This window comes from Carassius gibelio, chromosome A11, assembly GCF_023724105.1.
Source record: "Carassius gibelio isolate Cgi1373 ecotype wild population from Czech Republic chromosome A11, carGib1.2-hapl.c, whole genome shotgun sequence".
In the NCBI taxonomy this organism is placed as follows: domain Eukaryota; kingdom Metazoa; phylum Chordata; class Actinopteri; order Cypriniformes; family Cyprinidae; genus Carassius; species Carassius gibelio.
Genome location: NC_068381.1, coordinates 23,410,230 through 23,426,577, shown reverse-complemented (window position 1 = coordinate 23,426,577; position 16,348 = coordinate 23,410,230). Strand labels below are relative to the sequence as shown.

The following is a 16,348-nucleotide window of genomic DNA, read 5'->3' as shown; positions in this document are numbered from 1 at the left end:
CGGCGCCAAGAGGATCATGGATGCTGGCTAGAGTCACTGAAGCCTTCCCTGACTCCAAAGGTTTGGTCCGCAGTGTACGGCTTCAAACCAAAACAAGCCAGCTTGACAGACCTATCAGTAAGATCTGCTTGCTAGTAGAAGGCCAGCAATCTAAAGCTGAGTGAGATATGAATGAACTTGCGCACGTGCACACATTGTCATACAGATGCATACACTGAATCTTTGCACTCATTTATTCTTGTGAATAATGCATAATGAGTTTAAGGGAATAATATATGGCTCCTTGGAAAATTACATTTAGTTAGTTATAGCTTGCTTCCTGCAGTAGCTATAAGGAGTCGGCTATGTAGGAGCCATTTTTGAGTTTAGGTTAATCTAATTTGTTGTGCTATTGGAGCATGGGTATGTTTTGTTAGATAGGGTCCTTTATTTGGTAGGGACTTTTAGTTTGATAGTCGGTGAGAACGTTTGAAGATCATTTTGCATTATTGACACACTGTTTTCCTAATGAATTGTGTTCAGTTGCTTTGACGCAATGTATTTTGTTTAAAAGCGCTATATGAATAAAGGTGACTTGCCATTACTGTTTTACTGTACTTTGGATCAAATAAATGCAAGCCTGGTGAACAGAAGAGACTTTTTAAAAAAAAACGTTCACTGTTCAAAAACGTATTTTCTCTAATGTCTAGCTTTTAATTGGCATAGAAATATGTAACTGCTGGACATATTTAGCATGCATATTTAAATATGTAGCTCTGCATTGTTCATATACTTTATTTATCACTTGCTGGAGATGACTCGAAAAAACATATATTGTCACAATCGTATGTTTAATGTGTTCATGTTTCCAAAAGTGTTTGTTTTTCTGTGAAAACATCTGTTTTCATACAGCAATAGCTGGATGCTTTTGCCCATATTAGGAGTTTCCTGGTATGATTTTCTGTGTGAGAGACCCCTCCGTTTTCAAGTATGAATGAAACACACACTTCATGAGTGTGTTTAGGGCTCCTTGATGTTCATCTCGCCTTCTGGGTCCAAATAAAATATCAGGTCATGCGCAGACTATCCTGTCTCGTTGAGTTTAAATCTATACTTATTCACACCAGCTCCTGAAAACCTCTATTCGAACACACTTGACCGAAAAAGTGCAGGGAACAGATTTCTGTGATATAAAGTGGGGGGACATGTCCCCAGCGTAATCTACGCCCCTGGAGAAGTGTCAAAATTATTTTGTAAATCTGTTTTGAATTTGCACCTTACCAGCATTGAGACTGATAGCCTAATTTTCACTGCTTCTCCATAGGTTAATGCGCTAGAATTTGGTGTTGGGCTCCCGCGGGACCGCAAATCTCGCGGTTAGGGTAAATCCCACCGCTACTGCGAGATTTGCGGATTTGAGATTTAAATACCCCGCATATCAGACATGGGGACTTGTGACTTGGTGACTTGGACTCGAGTCGACTCGAGTCGCTATTTTTAGGACTTGAGACTTGACTCGGACTTGGAAGTTAAAGACTCGGGACTTGACTTGACTTGAGACACGATGACTTGAATGACTTGAGTGTTAATCACATCATGTTTTCAGTTTGAATATAAAATATATAAATTATTTTTTAAAATAAAGTTGATTACTCAGCTGGAGCGCAGGCTGAGAATAGCGTCGTGACTGGATCAGGACACTATCATCAGTCATGCCCTCTCTACCTTACACACACCACGCCCACTTAAATCAGATATCACATCCCATCAACATGTCAGCCTGAGAGGTACCGAGGGTCATCGCTTTTGTCTTCAATAGTTCGCGCCTAAAAACGCGTGGAAAACGCTAGTCGCGCCGCTTTCTCCTTCTTTCCAAAGCGCTCAGGCAGAAGTGCTCCTGGGGCGTCTGTCGTTGCTAAGCATCCATGACACGCTCTCTCTCAATGAAGAAGCGGAAATTTCAGCAAAGGATAAATGGATTTGCAGCACTAAAAATCGCTCGCAGTAGCTCTGCTACTAAATTCATTTCAAAATGGCAATCCATATACAGCTATGATCAGCTGTTCCTTCATCTTAGCTGAGCTTTCAACGTTGATACGGGAAAGGTTGAAGCTGATTGGTTAGTTATTGTCACATGACCTGCGGTGCGCTTGCGGCATTCTGAAAAGTTTCGATGTTTTTAACTCGATGCGGTGCGCGTCGTGAGCGCGTTGCTTCCATTATGAGCGCGCATACCGCGCACCTACATTGGAAATAACGAACTTGCGCGCGCAAAAGACGTGATGTGAACGGCCCCTAATGATCCGCTAGCAGGCCATCAAAAAAACGCATTCCAGGGGCGGCGCTAGGGCTGGGCTAAGGGGGCATAAGCCCCGAATATTTTGTTACCTTGTCTTTCTCATAGAGCAAAACAATTAATCAGAAAAACAAATGTAGCTGCCGCGATTACCCAATTATATATATATATATATATATATATATACACACACAGTACAGAATATAAATATGACGTATTTTAAGTTGTTTCATACTTTTTTGTTATGTACAGTACAGACCAAAAGTTTGGACACACCTTCTCATTCAAAGAGTTTTCTTTATTTTCATGACTATGAAAATTGTAGAGTCACACTGAAGGCATCAAGGGCTATTTGACCAAGAAGGAGAGTGATAGAGTGATGGGGTGCTGCGCCAGATGACCTGGCCTCCACAGTCACCGGACCTGAACCCAATCCAGATGGTTTAGGGGTGAGCTGGACCGCAGACTGAAGGCAAAAGGGCCAACAAGTGCTAAGCATCTCTCGGGGAACTCCTTCAAGACTGTTGGAAGACCATTTCAGGTGACCACCTCTTGAAGCTCATCAAGAGAATGCCAAGAGTGTGCAAAGCAGTAATCAAAGCAAAAGGTGGCTACTTTGAAGAACCAAGAATATTACATATTTTCGGTTGTTTCACACTTTTTTGTTATGTATATAATTCCATATATAATTCCACATGTGTTAATTCATAGTTTTGATGCCTTCAGTGTGAATCTACAATTTTCATAGTCATGAAAATAAAGAAAACTCTTTGAATGAGAAGGTGTGTCCAAACTTTTGGTCTGTACTGTACATAACAAAAAAGTATGAAACAACTTAAAATACGTCATATTTATATTCTATACTCTGAGAGAGAGAGAGAGAGAGAGAGAGAGAGAGAGAGAGAGAGAGAGAGTGTGTGTGTGTGTGTGTGTGTGTGTGTGTGAGGGAGAGAGAGAGTGTGTGTGTGTGTGTGAGAGAGAGAGAGAGAGGGGGGAGAAATGTAACAAAGTTTAATGTTGTATGTAAACTGTGTTTGAGAGAGAGAGAGAGAGAGAGAAAGGTGTTCAGAGAGGAGTCTGTTGGATGTTTAGTTTTATGGACTCAATGTTGAAAATGTAAAACATTTCAAACACTGTTGGCAGAACTGAAAAATAAATAATTTTAGGAAGTTATAATTTTGTTTGATTCCATGATGTATTTTACTGAACATGAGTATTTACAATGCAAATCCAAATTATTTTAATTTACTGACAGTTACCTATATCTTGTCTTTTAACTTTATTAAGATCAGATTCTGCAGGTAAAATAACAATATTAAGGTGACTTGACTTGGACTTGACTTGACATAGCTTGTGACTTGACTTGACTTGACTTGCCCAAGAAAAAAATACTTGGGACTTACTTGAGACTTGAAGGTTAAGACTTGAGACTTACTTGAGACTTGCACATGTGTGACTTGGTCCCATCTCTGCCGCATATTGATAGTGGCTCACTGATGTGGAAAATTATATGCCACATACAGGAGCAGGACACACATTGCAGGAATGCGGGAGGTAGGGTACAACGGGGCTAAAGACACACCTTAAGAAAAACTGCACTATTCACTGAGTCTAAATATGCTTTATTACAAAATAATAAATACAAAATAATAAATACAAAAATATAATACAAAATATGTTTGTATTGACTATTAACGGAGCAACTGATTTAGTTTTTATAAATTTATTTCCGAAGTTAAATGGAGGTCTTACTGGTTTGGAAAGACATGAGGGTGAGTCATTAATGACATAATATAAATTGAGTAAACTAACCCTTTAAGCTATTTATTTATTTATTCATTTATTTTTAATAATGTTTAAGTTAATACTTGTTCAAAGCAATCACTTTAGCAGAGTTTGTAGTATTTCCTGCACATTTTGAAAAATAAAAATAATTTTTTTTTCTCTATGCATTTAAGCTGTTTTGTGGCATGTCGCCAAGAAGAACTTAAATTGCACTTTCAGTTTTGATCTTACAGGTAAGAGCAATACATCAATCGAATCTGTAATGTGTCTTCTTTTATTTGTATACACACATAATAAAAAACTTGGTGCATTTATAAAATAAAGAAAACAAACAGTGTGTGCTGTATGCAGCCTTGGTCTGCGTGATTTCATTTAGAAATGCGTCATTAAAATGAACTGAAATTCAACAAATACTCCACAAAGAGATATAAGAGATATTTCTATAGAAATCTTGACATGTCTACTTTTAAACTAATTAAGTCTTATCGACAACAAATATTAAGTAATAAAGTAATCCATATGAAACCAAAGCAAGGTCCAGTTTTTTACGTCTCCCTTCACTAACTCTAATGCGACCATGTGACGTTCGGAGACCCAGTGAAACACAGGAAACGAGAGATCCAATTTCAGTAGGGTTTATTAGGGTAATCCAAAGAGAAGTAAACAAAACAGGGTCAAAACCAGAATCTATCCAAACAAACAAACAAAGAAGGAACAGGAAAGGGAACAGGAACGGAAACAGGAACTGGAACTTGGAATACGAGGAACTCGGAAGACGAGAAGACTGGGTACGGAAGGAAAGGACTTCATGCCGACAACAGGAAAAGACTGGTTAATATAGGGAGGCTAATGACTAATAAGTTAAGGCACCTGGTGCAATTAACAGGAATGCAATTATTGTGATGAAGGGACAAGGCTAGTGGGAATTGTAGTGCCTACGGTGAGGTGCCTAAGGGGAAGTGAGACCACTAGTGGACACCCAGGGAAACAGAGACCAGACAGCATGACAGACCATGCCCACGCGCTATAGATATATAATCATCCATGTGAATCGGGCAGAGCGTAAACATTATTAATATCATGTTTTTAAATATGATGGTTTCATTCTAAACATGGTGATTATCTCCAAGGACACCCAACATAATATGGTATTTAGCAACTGAATCTAACCATATCATGTCAACAAATGGAAAAGTCAGCAGTCTATTATTTATCATGTTAATCACGGTGCCATTAGTCACTACAGCGGGGGCGCTTTTTACCACAAATACCATACATTTACATATTCATTAGTTATTTAAAAAACGTTGCTTTAATTATCATAAACAAAACTGAAAATCATAAAGAAGACCTTTGTCTCAAAATATATGCATTGATTTTTTTTTGCTATTCTCATTTGCTACTTAAATCTACAACATTTAAAAAACAAAACAAAATATTAGCTCAAGCAAGCACAGAGTCAACTTTGCGGTGCTGCACACGATCTCGTCAGAGATCAAACAGATAACCTCCCGTGTTTAGTTCTGTTTTTGACAGAAGCACATATTTGACAATTTTAAAAATAGCAGCATAAACAAAACTGATTTCAAATTTAATTCGAGCACTTTCAAGGACCTATGCTAGTTTTCAAGTACTTTCCAGGCCTTGAATCTACGTGTCTGAAATTCAAGTACTTTCAAGAAGGGTGGGAACCCTGTATTTACATCAAGCTTTTCAATGGTGTAGTATTGTATATTGTTATTGAAACTTCACAATGTTCCACTTGATTATACATTTAGTCAGGAATTATAATTTGGAAAAAGTCTAACTAGTAAAATGTTTACACATTATGTGAAACCTAATACAAGTATATCAATAAATAAAAAGAGATTTACTCAGGTTTATGATCTCTGTTAAATAAAGCACTATTTTTTTTTTATGAGGAAATCCAAAACTCATCCTGATGTAATCTTCATCCCATCTTCTTGGGGTGAATTATATCTTATTCCTCTCATCCCGAGGCAAACAGTAAAATAAAATAAAAACTTGAACAGTCTCACTGCATTGTTTTCTTTTGAATGGGCGTATTCAAGCTGTGCGCTTCAGTGAAACATTATAATCTCAATAGGGAGTATTCCTCTGGAGTATTTTTGAATCGACCAACCTCAATGGCTAAAGGCAAAATCCACATCTCAGCTGTGCAACCAAAGATCTGTGGCTTCTAGGTAAACGAGATGTAACATAATTCTGGACTAAAATTCTGTTTGATATGCATATGTGTTCTTAATTTTGGCTTTAATAAAACATTTTCAAACCATGTTTCTTCATATTTCATTAACAGCTTATGTTTAAGCGAATTGACATCACAACTTAAATTATTTCTGTAGATATACAACACATATCCACCTCCTCAAAAACAGAATAAATCTCCTTTACCCATGGAGACCTGTGAGCTTTACCCCAACTAAATACTCTCTTATTTACTCTATCCTCTTCCATTTTGATTAGTCGATTCCACAATCGTATCATTTCACATTTTCTCTGTACAACTCCTGGTACCCAGCCCATATCTCCCTGAATTGCTAGGATCAGAGCAAATTTATGAACCCCAAAAAACACCGTATGGCTCTATTCTGTATAGTATCTATCGTTTTGGTCTCTTTCAAGCCCCACACCCCTGCAGCATAATTTAGTATAGGAGAAACACATGCATCATAAAGTCGTGTATATGTAGAATATCCAAGATCCTTACATACTTTTAGTTTGTTAATAACTGATCCTAAAGCTCTCCCTCCCGAACCAACCAGTGACTTAATACCAACTTCGTAAGTCAAAAAAATCATCAAGAACAAAACCCAAATATTTATATGAACTAACATAGTCCAAATTGACTGAGCCATGGCTAAATATATATATTAACTTCTTTCAATGCCTTTCTTTCTAAAATGCATTACGTGTGTTTTGCTTTGATTTATAGCTAATACGCCATCTAAAACACCACAGATTAACCACATTTAACATTTTCTGTAATTCAGACTCAGACTCAGCCAACAAGACTATACCATCCGCATATAATAGAATTCCCAATTTAATACCATCAAGTAATACTCCTAAATTAGCATCCTTAATTTGTAAAGCTAAATTATTCACAAATAAAGTGAAAAGGGTTGGGGAGAGTACATCACCTTGATTTACTCCAAGAGGTGTATCAAACCAATCAGTAAATAAATCATTAATCTCGACACTAGCAACTGTACCGCTATACATTGCTTGTATTGTTTTATCGAATTTTCCATCCACTCCTGCTTCAATTAGTTTAAAAGCAAGCAGCTCTCTATTAATCCAGTCAAAGGCTTTTTGAAAATCAATAAAACATGCAAAGGTGGATTTACTTTGAGCAATTCTAACTCTAATAATAGTTGATACAGAATTTATATGATCGATGCATGCTCGTTTCCTTCTAAATCCATTCTGCTCATCAACAAGATACTGACCCATAGTACTGAGGCTGCTCTCCTTAGAGTTACAAATGATCTGCTCTTATCATCTGATCGTGGGTGTATCTCTCTATTAGTTTTATTGGATCTTAGTGCTGCATTTGACACAATTGACCACAACATTCTTTTGCATAGACTTGAACACTTTGTTGGCATCAGTGGAAGTGCATTAGCATGGTTTAAATCGTACTTATATGACCGCCATCAGTTCGTAGCAGTGAATGAAGATGTATCATATCGATCACAAGTGCAGTATGGAGTACCTCAAGGCTCAGTACTAGGGCCGCTACTCTTCACGCTTTATATGTTACCCTTGGGAGATATCATCAGGAAACATGGTGTTAGCTTTCACTGTTATGCTGATGATACTCAGCTCTATATTTCCTCGCAGCCCGGTGAAACACACCAATTTGAAAAACTAATGGAATGCATAGTCAATATAAAAAACTGGATGACAAGTAATTTCTTACTGGTAAATTCTGGGGAAAAAAAACAGAGGTCTTAATTTATAGGACCTAAAAACTCTGCATTTAATAACCTAGAACACTGTTTAAGACTTGATGGCTGCTTCGTCAATTCTTTATCATCAGTTATTGTCAAGTTCTGATCTATTCCTTGTGCAATTCCCCACTTCAAAAGGACAATCTCTCCACATGAAGCTTTTAACTGGATTTCACTCAAACAGCCATGAGAACAGTGGTTTGTCTTTTATTTACCATTCCTTGATAGCAGTAAACAGGTAAAAAACCTCAAAAGAAATGACAAATACCAGTTATTATTGGAGTTGACAGTCAATCTAAACAATTCTTCACATTCACCTCAGATAAACACAGTACTGTCATTACAAAATACAAGGTTTCCACTTTTAAGAAGTATTTTCATAGTAAAGAATTATTCTAAGGCATCATTGTAGCCACACAACTATATATCCTTTACAAAACAATCAATTGTTATTTTAATTTTCAGAACCTTCTTATCTTTTAACAAAGTATCTTTAGCCAAATAATTTTAGACTATACATTTTTAACTGAATTAAGAACTTTATTTAAGATTTTTACAAAGTTGAAATTACTTTTAACAATTTCAAACACATTCTTTGTCAAACAATGAATTTGGAATTTGGTTACCCCACAAACAACATTTGAAGTTACAAATACCACTGCAAAAGTCCTATCAAAGTCAACAAGAGTTCAAGAGTTTGTGTTTTCCAGAGTACCATTAGCACTGCTTAAGGCAGTCTAGCCAAACATGGCCAATTGGTGCTTACCGGCTGTCCTTCACAGTATTGTAGAAGGCTTGGTCTTGCACAGTCACCTTGATGACAAAGATGGTTTCCTTGGTCTTGTGGTGCCTTAAATGCTCCTTTGAGTGCGGTCTAAAGACAACAAAGCCAGGCACTGGCATGCTCCGATTACCTGGAAGATTTGTTCCACCTGATTCACCACTGATTGAAGGAGGAGGAGTTTCACCACTGAGGAGCTCCCAGGCAGTTTGTCAGCACAGTTATACATCAAAAATATATCTAAATTGCGGCCTATGCTCTCAATGTCAAATGCAGAAACGTTAATCCATGCATTTATGACCTCAAGGTTAGACTATTGTAATGCTTTATTGGGTGGTTGTTCTGCACGCTTGGTAAACAAACTACAGCTAGTCCAAAATGCAGCAGCTAGAGTTCTTACTAGAACCAGGAAGTACGACCATATTAGCCCGTTCCTGTCCACACTGCACTGGCTCCCTATCAAACATCGTATAGATTTTAAAATATTGCTTATTACTTATAAAGCCCTGAATGGTTTAGCACCTCAGTATTTGAATGAGCTCCTTTTACATTATTCTCCTCTACGTCCGCTACGTTCTCAAAACTCAGGCAATTTGATAGTACCTAGAATATCAAAATCAAATGCGGGCGTCAGATCCTTTTCCTATTTGGCGCCTAAACTCTGGAATAACCTACCTAACATTGTTCGGGAGGCAGACACACTCTTGCAGTTTAAATCTAGATTAAAGACCCATCTCTTTAACCTGGCATACACATAACATACTAATATGCTTTTAATATCCAAATCCGTTAAAGGATTTTTAAACTGCATTAATTAGGTAAACCAGAACCGGAAACACTTCCCATAACACCCGATGTACTTGCTACATCATTAGAAGAATGGCATCTACGCTAATATTAGTCTGTTTCTCTCTTATTCCGAGGTCACCGTGGCCACCAGATCCAGTCTGTGTCCAGATCAGAGGGTCACTGCAGTCACCCGGATCCAGTACGTATCCAGACCAGATGGTGGATCAGCACCTAGAAAGGACCTCTACTGCCCTGAAAGACAGCGGAGACCAGGACAACTAGAGCCCAGATACAGATCCCCTGTAAAGACCTTGTCTCAGAGGAGCACCAGGACAAGACCACAGGAAACAGATGATTCTTCTGCACAATCTGACTTTGCTGCAGTCTGGAATTGAACTACTGGTTTCGTCTGGTCAGAGGAGAACTGACCCCAACTGAGCCTGGTTTCTCCCAAGGTTTTTTTCTCCATTCTGTCACCGATCGAGTTTCGGTTCCTTGCCGCTGTCGCCTCTGGCTTGCTTAGTTGGGGTCACTTCATCTACAGCGATATCATTGACTTGATTGCAGATTATTTAAATCATCACATCACTATCACTGATCATCATTAAACCATCATCACACATCAGCAGTTACCACAGATTATCACATCACTCACAGTGAAGCCCAGCATCCTGTAGTCTTTAGTGTAGATGGCTTTCCTCTTTTCTGTTCCACTGGGATCACTGTCTCCATCAAACGCAATTCTTCTGAGTTCAAAGATGATATCTCTTTGTTTCTAAATATGAGAGAATATAAAAATATAAAATATAAAATTATTATACTTTTAGCACATAATTCAAGCTGTATGAATAAGATACAAGAACAGAACTTTCCCAAGTATATACTGGTAAATGTTGAAGACAATTAAGGAATGTTATGCATTTAATGCCATACGTATGCTGGTCAAACAGTGGCTATGAATAAACCTGAAAGTTCATGTAAGGGATATTCTACAGTCAGTCAGTCAAGCTTCATCAATACTAATGTTCAACAGTTTACTGTTTTCCAAAATTGTACTTCTAAAAAATATTCACCAGCAGCATAATAAAGTTGTGAGGATGGAACAGCTGCTTTCTACATGCGATTAGAATCATAGTTTATGTTTAGTATAACATATAGATCTACAACTTGCTCTCATATTTATTTCCATATAACAGAGATGTGCACAACATGCAGAAAAAAAAGAAATCATTTAGCAATTTTTAGTCATTTATTGTTATTAAAACACAAGCATGTCTTTGCCTCACTCACTGCCATAGTCTAACTAAAACGTTCACATGTTTTCATTAATTATTAAGAAATTAAACGTGTTAACACATTTTCAAGTTTTACATAAAGTCTGGGGACAGTTATACTTCCTAATTATGTTGCATATAAACATCAGTATTTGATTTACCTTGTTGTCAGTGTAAAACTTAACTCTGAAAGAAAACTATTTGGATCTTTAATCAGTCTTTCTTTTATGTGGTTGGCTGCAATTACTCTGCACAAAGAAAGAAAGAAAATAAAAACTGCCCATTGATGTTTCACTCTGCAAACACTTAACACATCTGCTCTACCTAAGTGAAAATGTCAATCCAGTGAATACATTTATTCACTCGAACCATACATCCTGTTCCCACATTAATCTTAATGTCAAGTCAAATACTTTTAGACATTTGTCAATCACTTGCCTGGTCATTCGGGTCCATTTTGGTCATCATGCGTTCTTCCAGAAGGTTGAAGGTCAAAACCTGCAGCACGTACAGCTGATGAGCCATTTCAGCTTTGACTGGTCGATTTCCCCGGATGATGTGCTTGAAGACAAGTTTAAAATGAAAGACCGTCAATGTTTTCACTCACAGGATTGTTTCCTAAAACATCACTCTCATTATAACACTGCTCCTGGAGAACTATGAACTGATGTTTCTACACACAGATCTGCTGGGATAAAGTTTTGTGGAGAAGACAGATCTGATCTGTAATCAAAACAAAAGATGCTCAATAACGGTGGATCTTAGCTCTTAAGAGCGCTCTTTATGTGCAAGGTCACAAACGTTCTCCACAATTCTACTCCCAAAAATGCACATAACATGTGAGAACACATTCTACGTACTACTCAAGAGTCGCTGTCCGTTTGTCAAGTGCTGAAATATTATCTTACAGAACTGGTTCCTTGAACCTAATAGTCATCACCTGGTGATGTGGATTTAAAAAAAAAAAAAAAAAAAAAAACTTAAAAAGATGAAATTAATGTTCTTCTGGAAGAGGCAGAGAGAAACAAAGATTTTTAAGAGATCAGGCAAGGAGGTCTGTAAGAAGTGTCAGTACTTTGCAAGCCTGGCAAAAAGGAAGGGCACTGCAGAGGATGGCAATTAAAAAACAGGTGGTTGGACCAACAACTCCCCCCTTCTCACAGCAGTAGGAGTAGGGATGCATCAACCTGAGCCTGAGTCAGGTCCTTCATGTTCAGAGGAACTATCAGTTTCACCTGCCATCTCCTAGTCCTCCAAACAACCCTCTCAGACCTCAGCCTCAATCTTCTGTTGTCCAGACCGCAGACACAACACCTCAGTAGTTTGAGATTTTCTGTGGTTACAGTCAAGACTAAGTGCAGCTGGAGACGAGATGTTTAAAAGACATTAGACAATGTCTCAAAGAGGCTAAGAAGAACAACAGTTTTCAACACCCGCTTATTGACTTCAAGAAGGCCAAGCTGGCTTCAGAGGAGAAGAGACTTGCAGGAGATGAGTTTTGCAAGCCTGTCCATTTCTGTGCCTATTATCTAGCCAGAACAGTCAGGTGATAAGGTTGTGATATGGTGATTAAAGAGCCACACAGATGGGAAATCAAAAATGACCTGTATTGCAGTGTATGATGTAGCTGTCCATCAGTGTAAACAATGTGCAAATAATTAAACCAAAAAGTACACGATTTATAAAGTTATTGGCTTCTAAAGTAAGGAGTCGACTCTGAATCGCTGAAACGAGTCGTTATAGATTTCAAATCTTTTGCCCATCTCTATGTACATCACTAGAACACTTTGCATAATAATCTCCGCCTACCGTCTTGGGAGAAACTGACCTCTGACCTGCAACCCCCCCCCCCCCCACACACACACACACAGACGCTCTGGTTGGTGTGAGAGCATCATCGAGGAGACGGTGTGTTTTTAATTGTAAAGGCAAGTTTGTTTTATTTTCACTGCCAAAGAATGAAGATCAGAAGAACCAATGGCTAAAATTCATTTTCACCACAATACCAGAGCAGTACAACAAATCCCTTTTGTTGTGTTCACAACATTTCACTGATGACTGCTTTTCTAATCTCGGTGAGTACAGCGGGATTTTCAAAGCGTTTGGCCATAAAAGAGGGTTCATTACCAACTTTATTTTCTCCAGAGCGTCTTATCAGTATGTGTGCTGTCTGCAGCCTGTCTGCGCTGATCGTCATGTACAAACACGTCATTAAAATGAACTGTAACTCTGTGAATACTCAACGAAGAGACATGAGAGAGATATCTATAGAAAGCTTGACATGTCTACTTTAAAACTAAACAAGTGCTGCCGAAAACAGATATTCTGTGATAAAGTAATCCATATGAAAACTGTTTTTCACGTCTCCCTTCATTATGTCTAATGTGACCACGCCCCCACGCTGAACGCTCTATTCAGATTCAAACTGAAGCGCACGGCTTGAATACACGCGCACAGAAGAAAGGTTTTATATATAAATAAGTTTTTTATTTTACTGTTTGCTTCGCGATGAGAGAAATAAGACATAATTCCCCCCAAACAGATGCTAACACAGTTTACTGTGGAGGTGTGTGCGGAACAACCAATCAAACCTGACTATGTTAGTTGACCAATCAGAACACAGTATGCTACCGAAAGGTGGGGTTTAAGGAAACTGAATCTTTTGAACAGCTTCGCGCAAACCGTTTGGGGATCTCTGAGAATTGCGGTAATTTTAAAATGATATTCTGACAAAATGACAATGTTTTTTAACCTTGGATGGATTTAAACCTAATGTACAGGACTTATAAACAGTGATAGGAAGCTTAGAATTTTCATCTTACTGGCTCTTTAAATGAAGTTTCTATCATTTCTTGTGCATTGTGAAATGTTTTCTTTATGTAGTTATTTCGCACTTCATTTCTACAGGTAACGTTACAGACAATATACAGTTTCCCACTGTTTGCACATGATAACCATTCTCCAACACCAGGGGTGTGAAACTCAACCCCTGGAGGGTCGGAGCCCTGCAGAGTAGAATCAAGATCGAAAGAATCAAGAGCAAAATCAATTATTATCGATAATGAAAATCATCGACAGTGATTCTCGTTATCTCGTATATATATATAACATATTAATGGCTAAATTGAATAAGAAACGTTTCATTTTACCCCAAACGAATTATATTTTATCTTGAACCACTAAAGAGACATCAGAGCCAGCGGCAAATGTCAGAAGATCTATCCGAGCTGAGGCTGCTCTCGGCGGATACATGATGACGGAGCTCCCGCTGATCGCATGGAGCTCGTCTCCGAGATCGGCGAAACACATTTTTTTAAATAGACGCTGTCATTATAAATAAACCGCATATTTGAGTTTAAAACAACTACATTCTCGCCTGAAATACTTTTAAAACTACATTTCATGACACAATAACAGTAATATTTTGAAAATTATCCGAATAAAAATGGCGGTTGAAAATGCTGCGTGAACTCAACTGGCAGAAGCCCCCCCATGACGCGAATTTGCGTCTGTTGTGAAGTTAATTTCATGCGCGAATGAATCGAATTATCTCAAAATGGTCAAGCGGCAAACTAGGCGCGGTAGACGCGAATTTGACGCTCTATTCGCGTTTGGTGTGAACACAGCATTAAGTTGAAATCTTACTGAAAGAGCGCCGGCGTTAAACAGACGGAACAGAGAGAGATGAGGGAAACACTATTCAGCGCAGAAACATTCATTGTGCTGAAATATCTATTGTTTAACATTATATTATTTAGGTTTAAAAGTCAATATTCAGTGCGAGTAATTTCTGAGAGTAGAAACTGTGAGGGGGCAGCAGCGTATAACACTTCTACAGTTCCTCATTAGCTGAAACATTTAGTAACTCTGTCTGAATGTGTTTAGCATCTAATAGCAGAATAAGAGTAACAAGGGGAATCTGATGGCATTATATATGGACTTACACTTACATTGAGTATGATTCCGCGGAGGTGTTTCTGAGCTAGTGTACTCGCCATCTCCTGCCATTAAATACACACACACACAAAGAGTCAGACACAGATCACAAACATCAGCTTGTCTGTGAACGTCTGAGCCAGACTATCACCACAGACACAACACGGCTGACAACTGAATGACAATGTTTTGAGAGAAAACTGCTTAAGGAATAAATCATTGACAATGTATACAAAGAGAATAAGTAATTATACGTTGTGTTACAGTTTCCTACACGTCTTTAGTGTATGTGATTAGACCGTTCAAGCACCGTGTGTGTGTGTGTGTGTGTTCACCTGGCGTCTGTCCTCTGGGGTTTTGAGGAACAGGGCGTTGATGAGGGCGATGGCGTACGTCTGGATCTCCTGATTGGACCTGCAGGGATGACCGTACACACACACACAGTTAGAGGTATCTTGCTCTTGGATTCTAACACTGCTGGCTTCTAGATCATGTGTCTCATGCCTCCAGGAGACGAGAGGGCCACGTCCAGCCCACATCACTGAGGAGCTCTTCAGGTACAGAATTTAAAGCGTCATGAAATACGGAATCAAGACTATTCTTGATATTTACACTTATAAGATGTTTCTCTACAAAAAAAAAAAAATCTGCAATTTCAGAAGTCAAAACCAACTCCCCAGTTAAAATGTAAATTATTCTGAACCGCACAGATGTAAACTCAAATACTTAAGGTGCGTCACGGTCGAATGTGATCAAGCAGGAGTGCTCTGAACGACTTGAGTCTGTTACTCAATCACCAGGATCTAACTGCAGGAGTTTTAACGAAAGAAACAAAATGACAACCAGGAACAGCAACTGACAAGGCAACAAGGGAAACACAAAGGCTATATCTACAGGCTAAAAAGCTAACAAGACCCTCCTGATAATCAAAACTACAAGAAAGAATGACTACAAACAGCAAAGTCCTCGACCAACACGGGGAACATACGTTGTGCTGTCACTGGATGTAAAGAATCTGAACGTCCAAAAACTCTGCATAGACTAAAACATTAGAAATGCATGGTTGAAGTTCATTTTAATGACAAGCTCGAGATACTTCACAACACTGACTGATTCCTGAATTATTACCAAACATGCTGCCACTTTTCAAACATCTTTCACTGAATAATATGGCAGTGCCAAGCAATGTAGGTCAGTACATTTAACACTATTAAGACATCAGGCGTATCACTGTATGAGTGTTGCTAGTAAAATCAGTACGTACCAACATATGACAAGTAATAAAATTTCTTTTAAAACAATTTGCTGAAAATGAAGCAATTCAAATGCTGAAATAATGATGTCTTGTGCTCTCTCCCAGCGCCTGGCATCTGGAGTAGAACAGGGCATGGATGCGGTGCGATGAGGTTAGACAATCACAGCAATGGGCGCTAACTTCTATGTCTGTAGTAAAACCCTTCAAATCAAGTGTCACAGAGTGAAAATTAGGACGCAAAATTGTCATTTTATGTTGGACCTTTTTGCTTCAAAA

At 38.4% G+C, this 16,348-nt stretch overlaps 1 protein-coding gene across 6 annotated transcripts in view; it reads right to left on the bottom strand.

The window, feature by feature from the left end:
* Nucleotides 1-16,348, bottom strand: part of LOC128022690 (engulfment and cell motility protein 2) — an 84,654-nt gene that overhangs the window by 57,726 nt on the left and 10,580 nt on the right. For 4 of the 6 annotated variants that reach the window (XM_052610486.1, XM_052610481.1, XM_052610480.1 and 1 more), the window contains exons 9-12: nt 15,153-15,231; nt 14,826-14,882; nt 11,320-11,442; nt 10,263-10,382 (exon numbers count right to left, since the gene is read on the bottom strand). In XM_052610486.1, the coding sequence (XP_052466446.1) occupies nt 10,263-10,382; nt 11,320-11,442; nt 14,826-14,882; nt 15,153-15,231 (379 nt within the window). The remainder of the gene's footprint in view (nt 1-10,262; nt 10,383-11,319; nt 11,443-14,825; nt 14,883-15,152; nt 15,232-16,348) is intronic. The other 2 variants (XM_052610482.1, XM_052610485.1) reach the window with 1 other exon arrangement.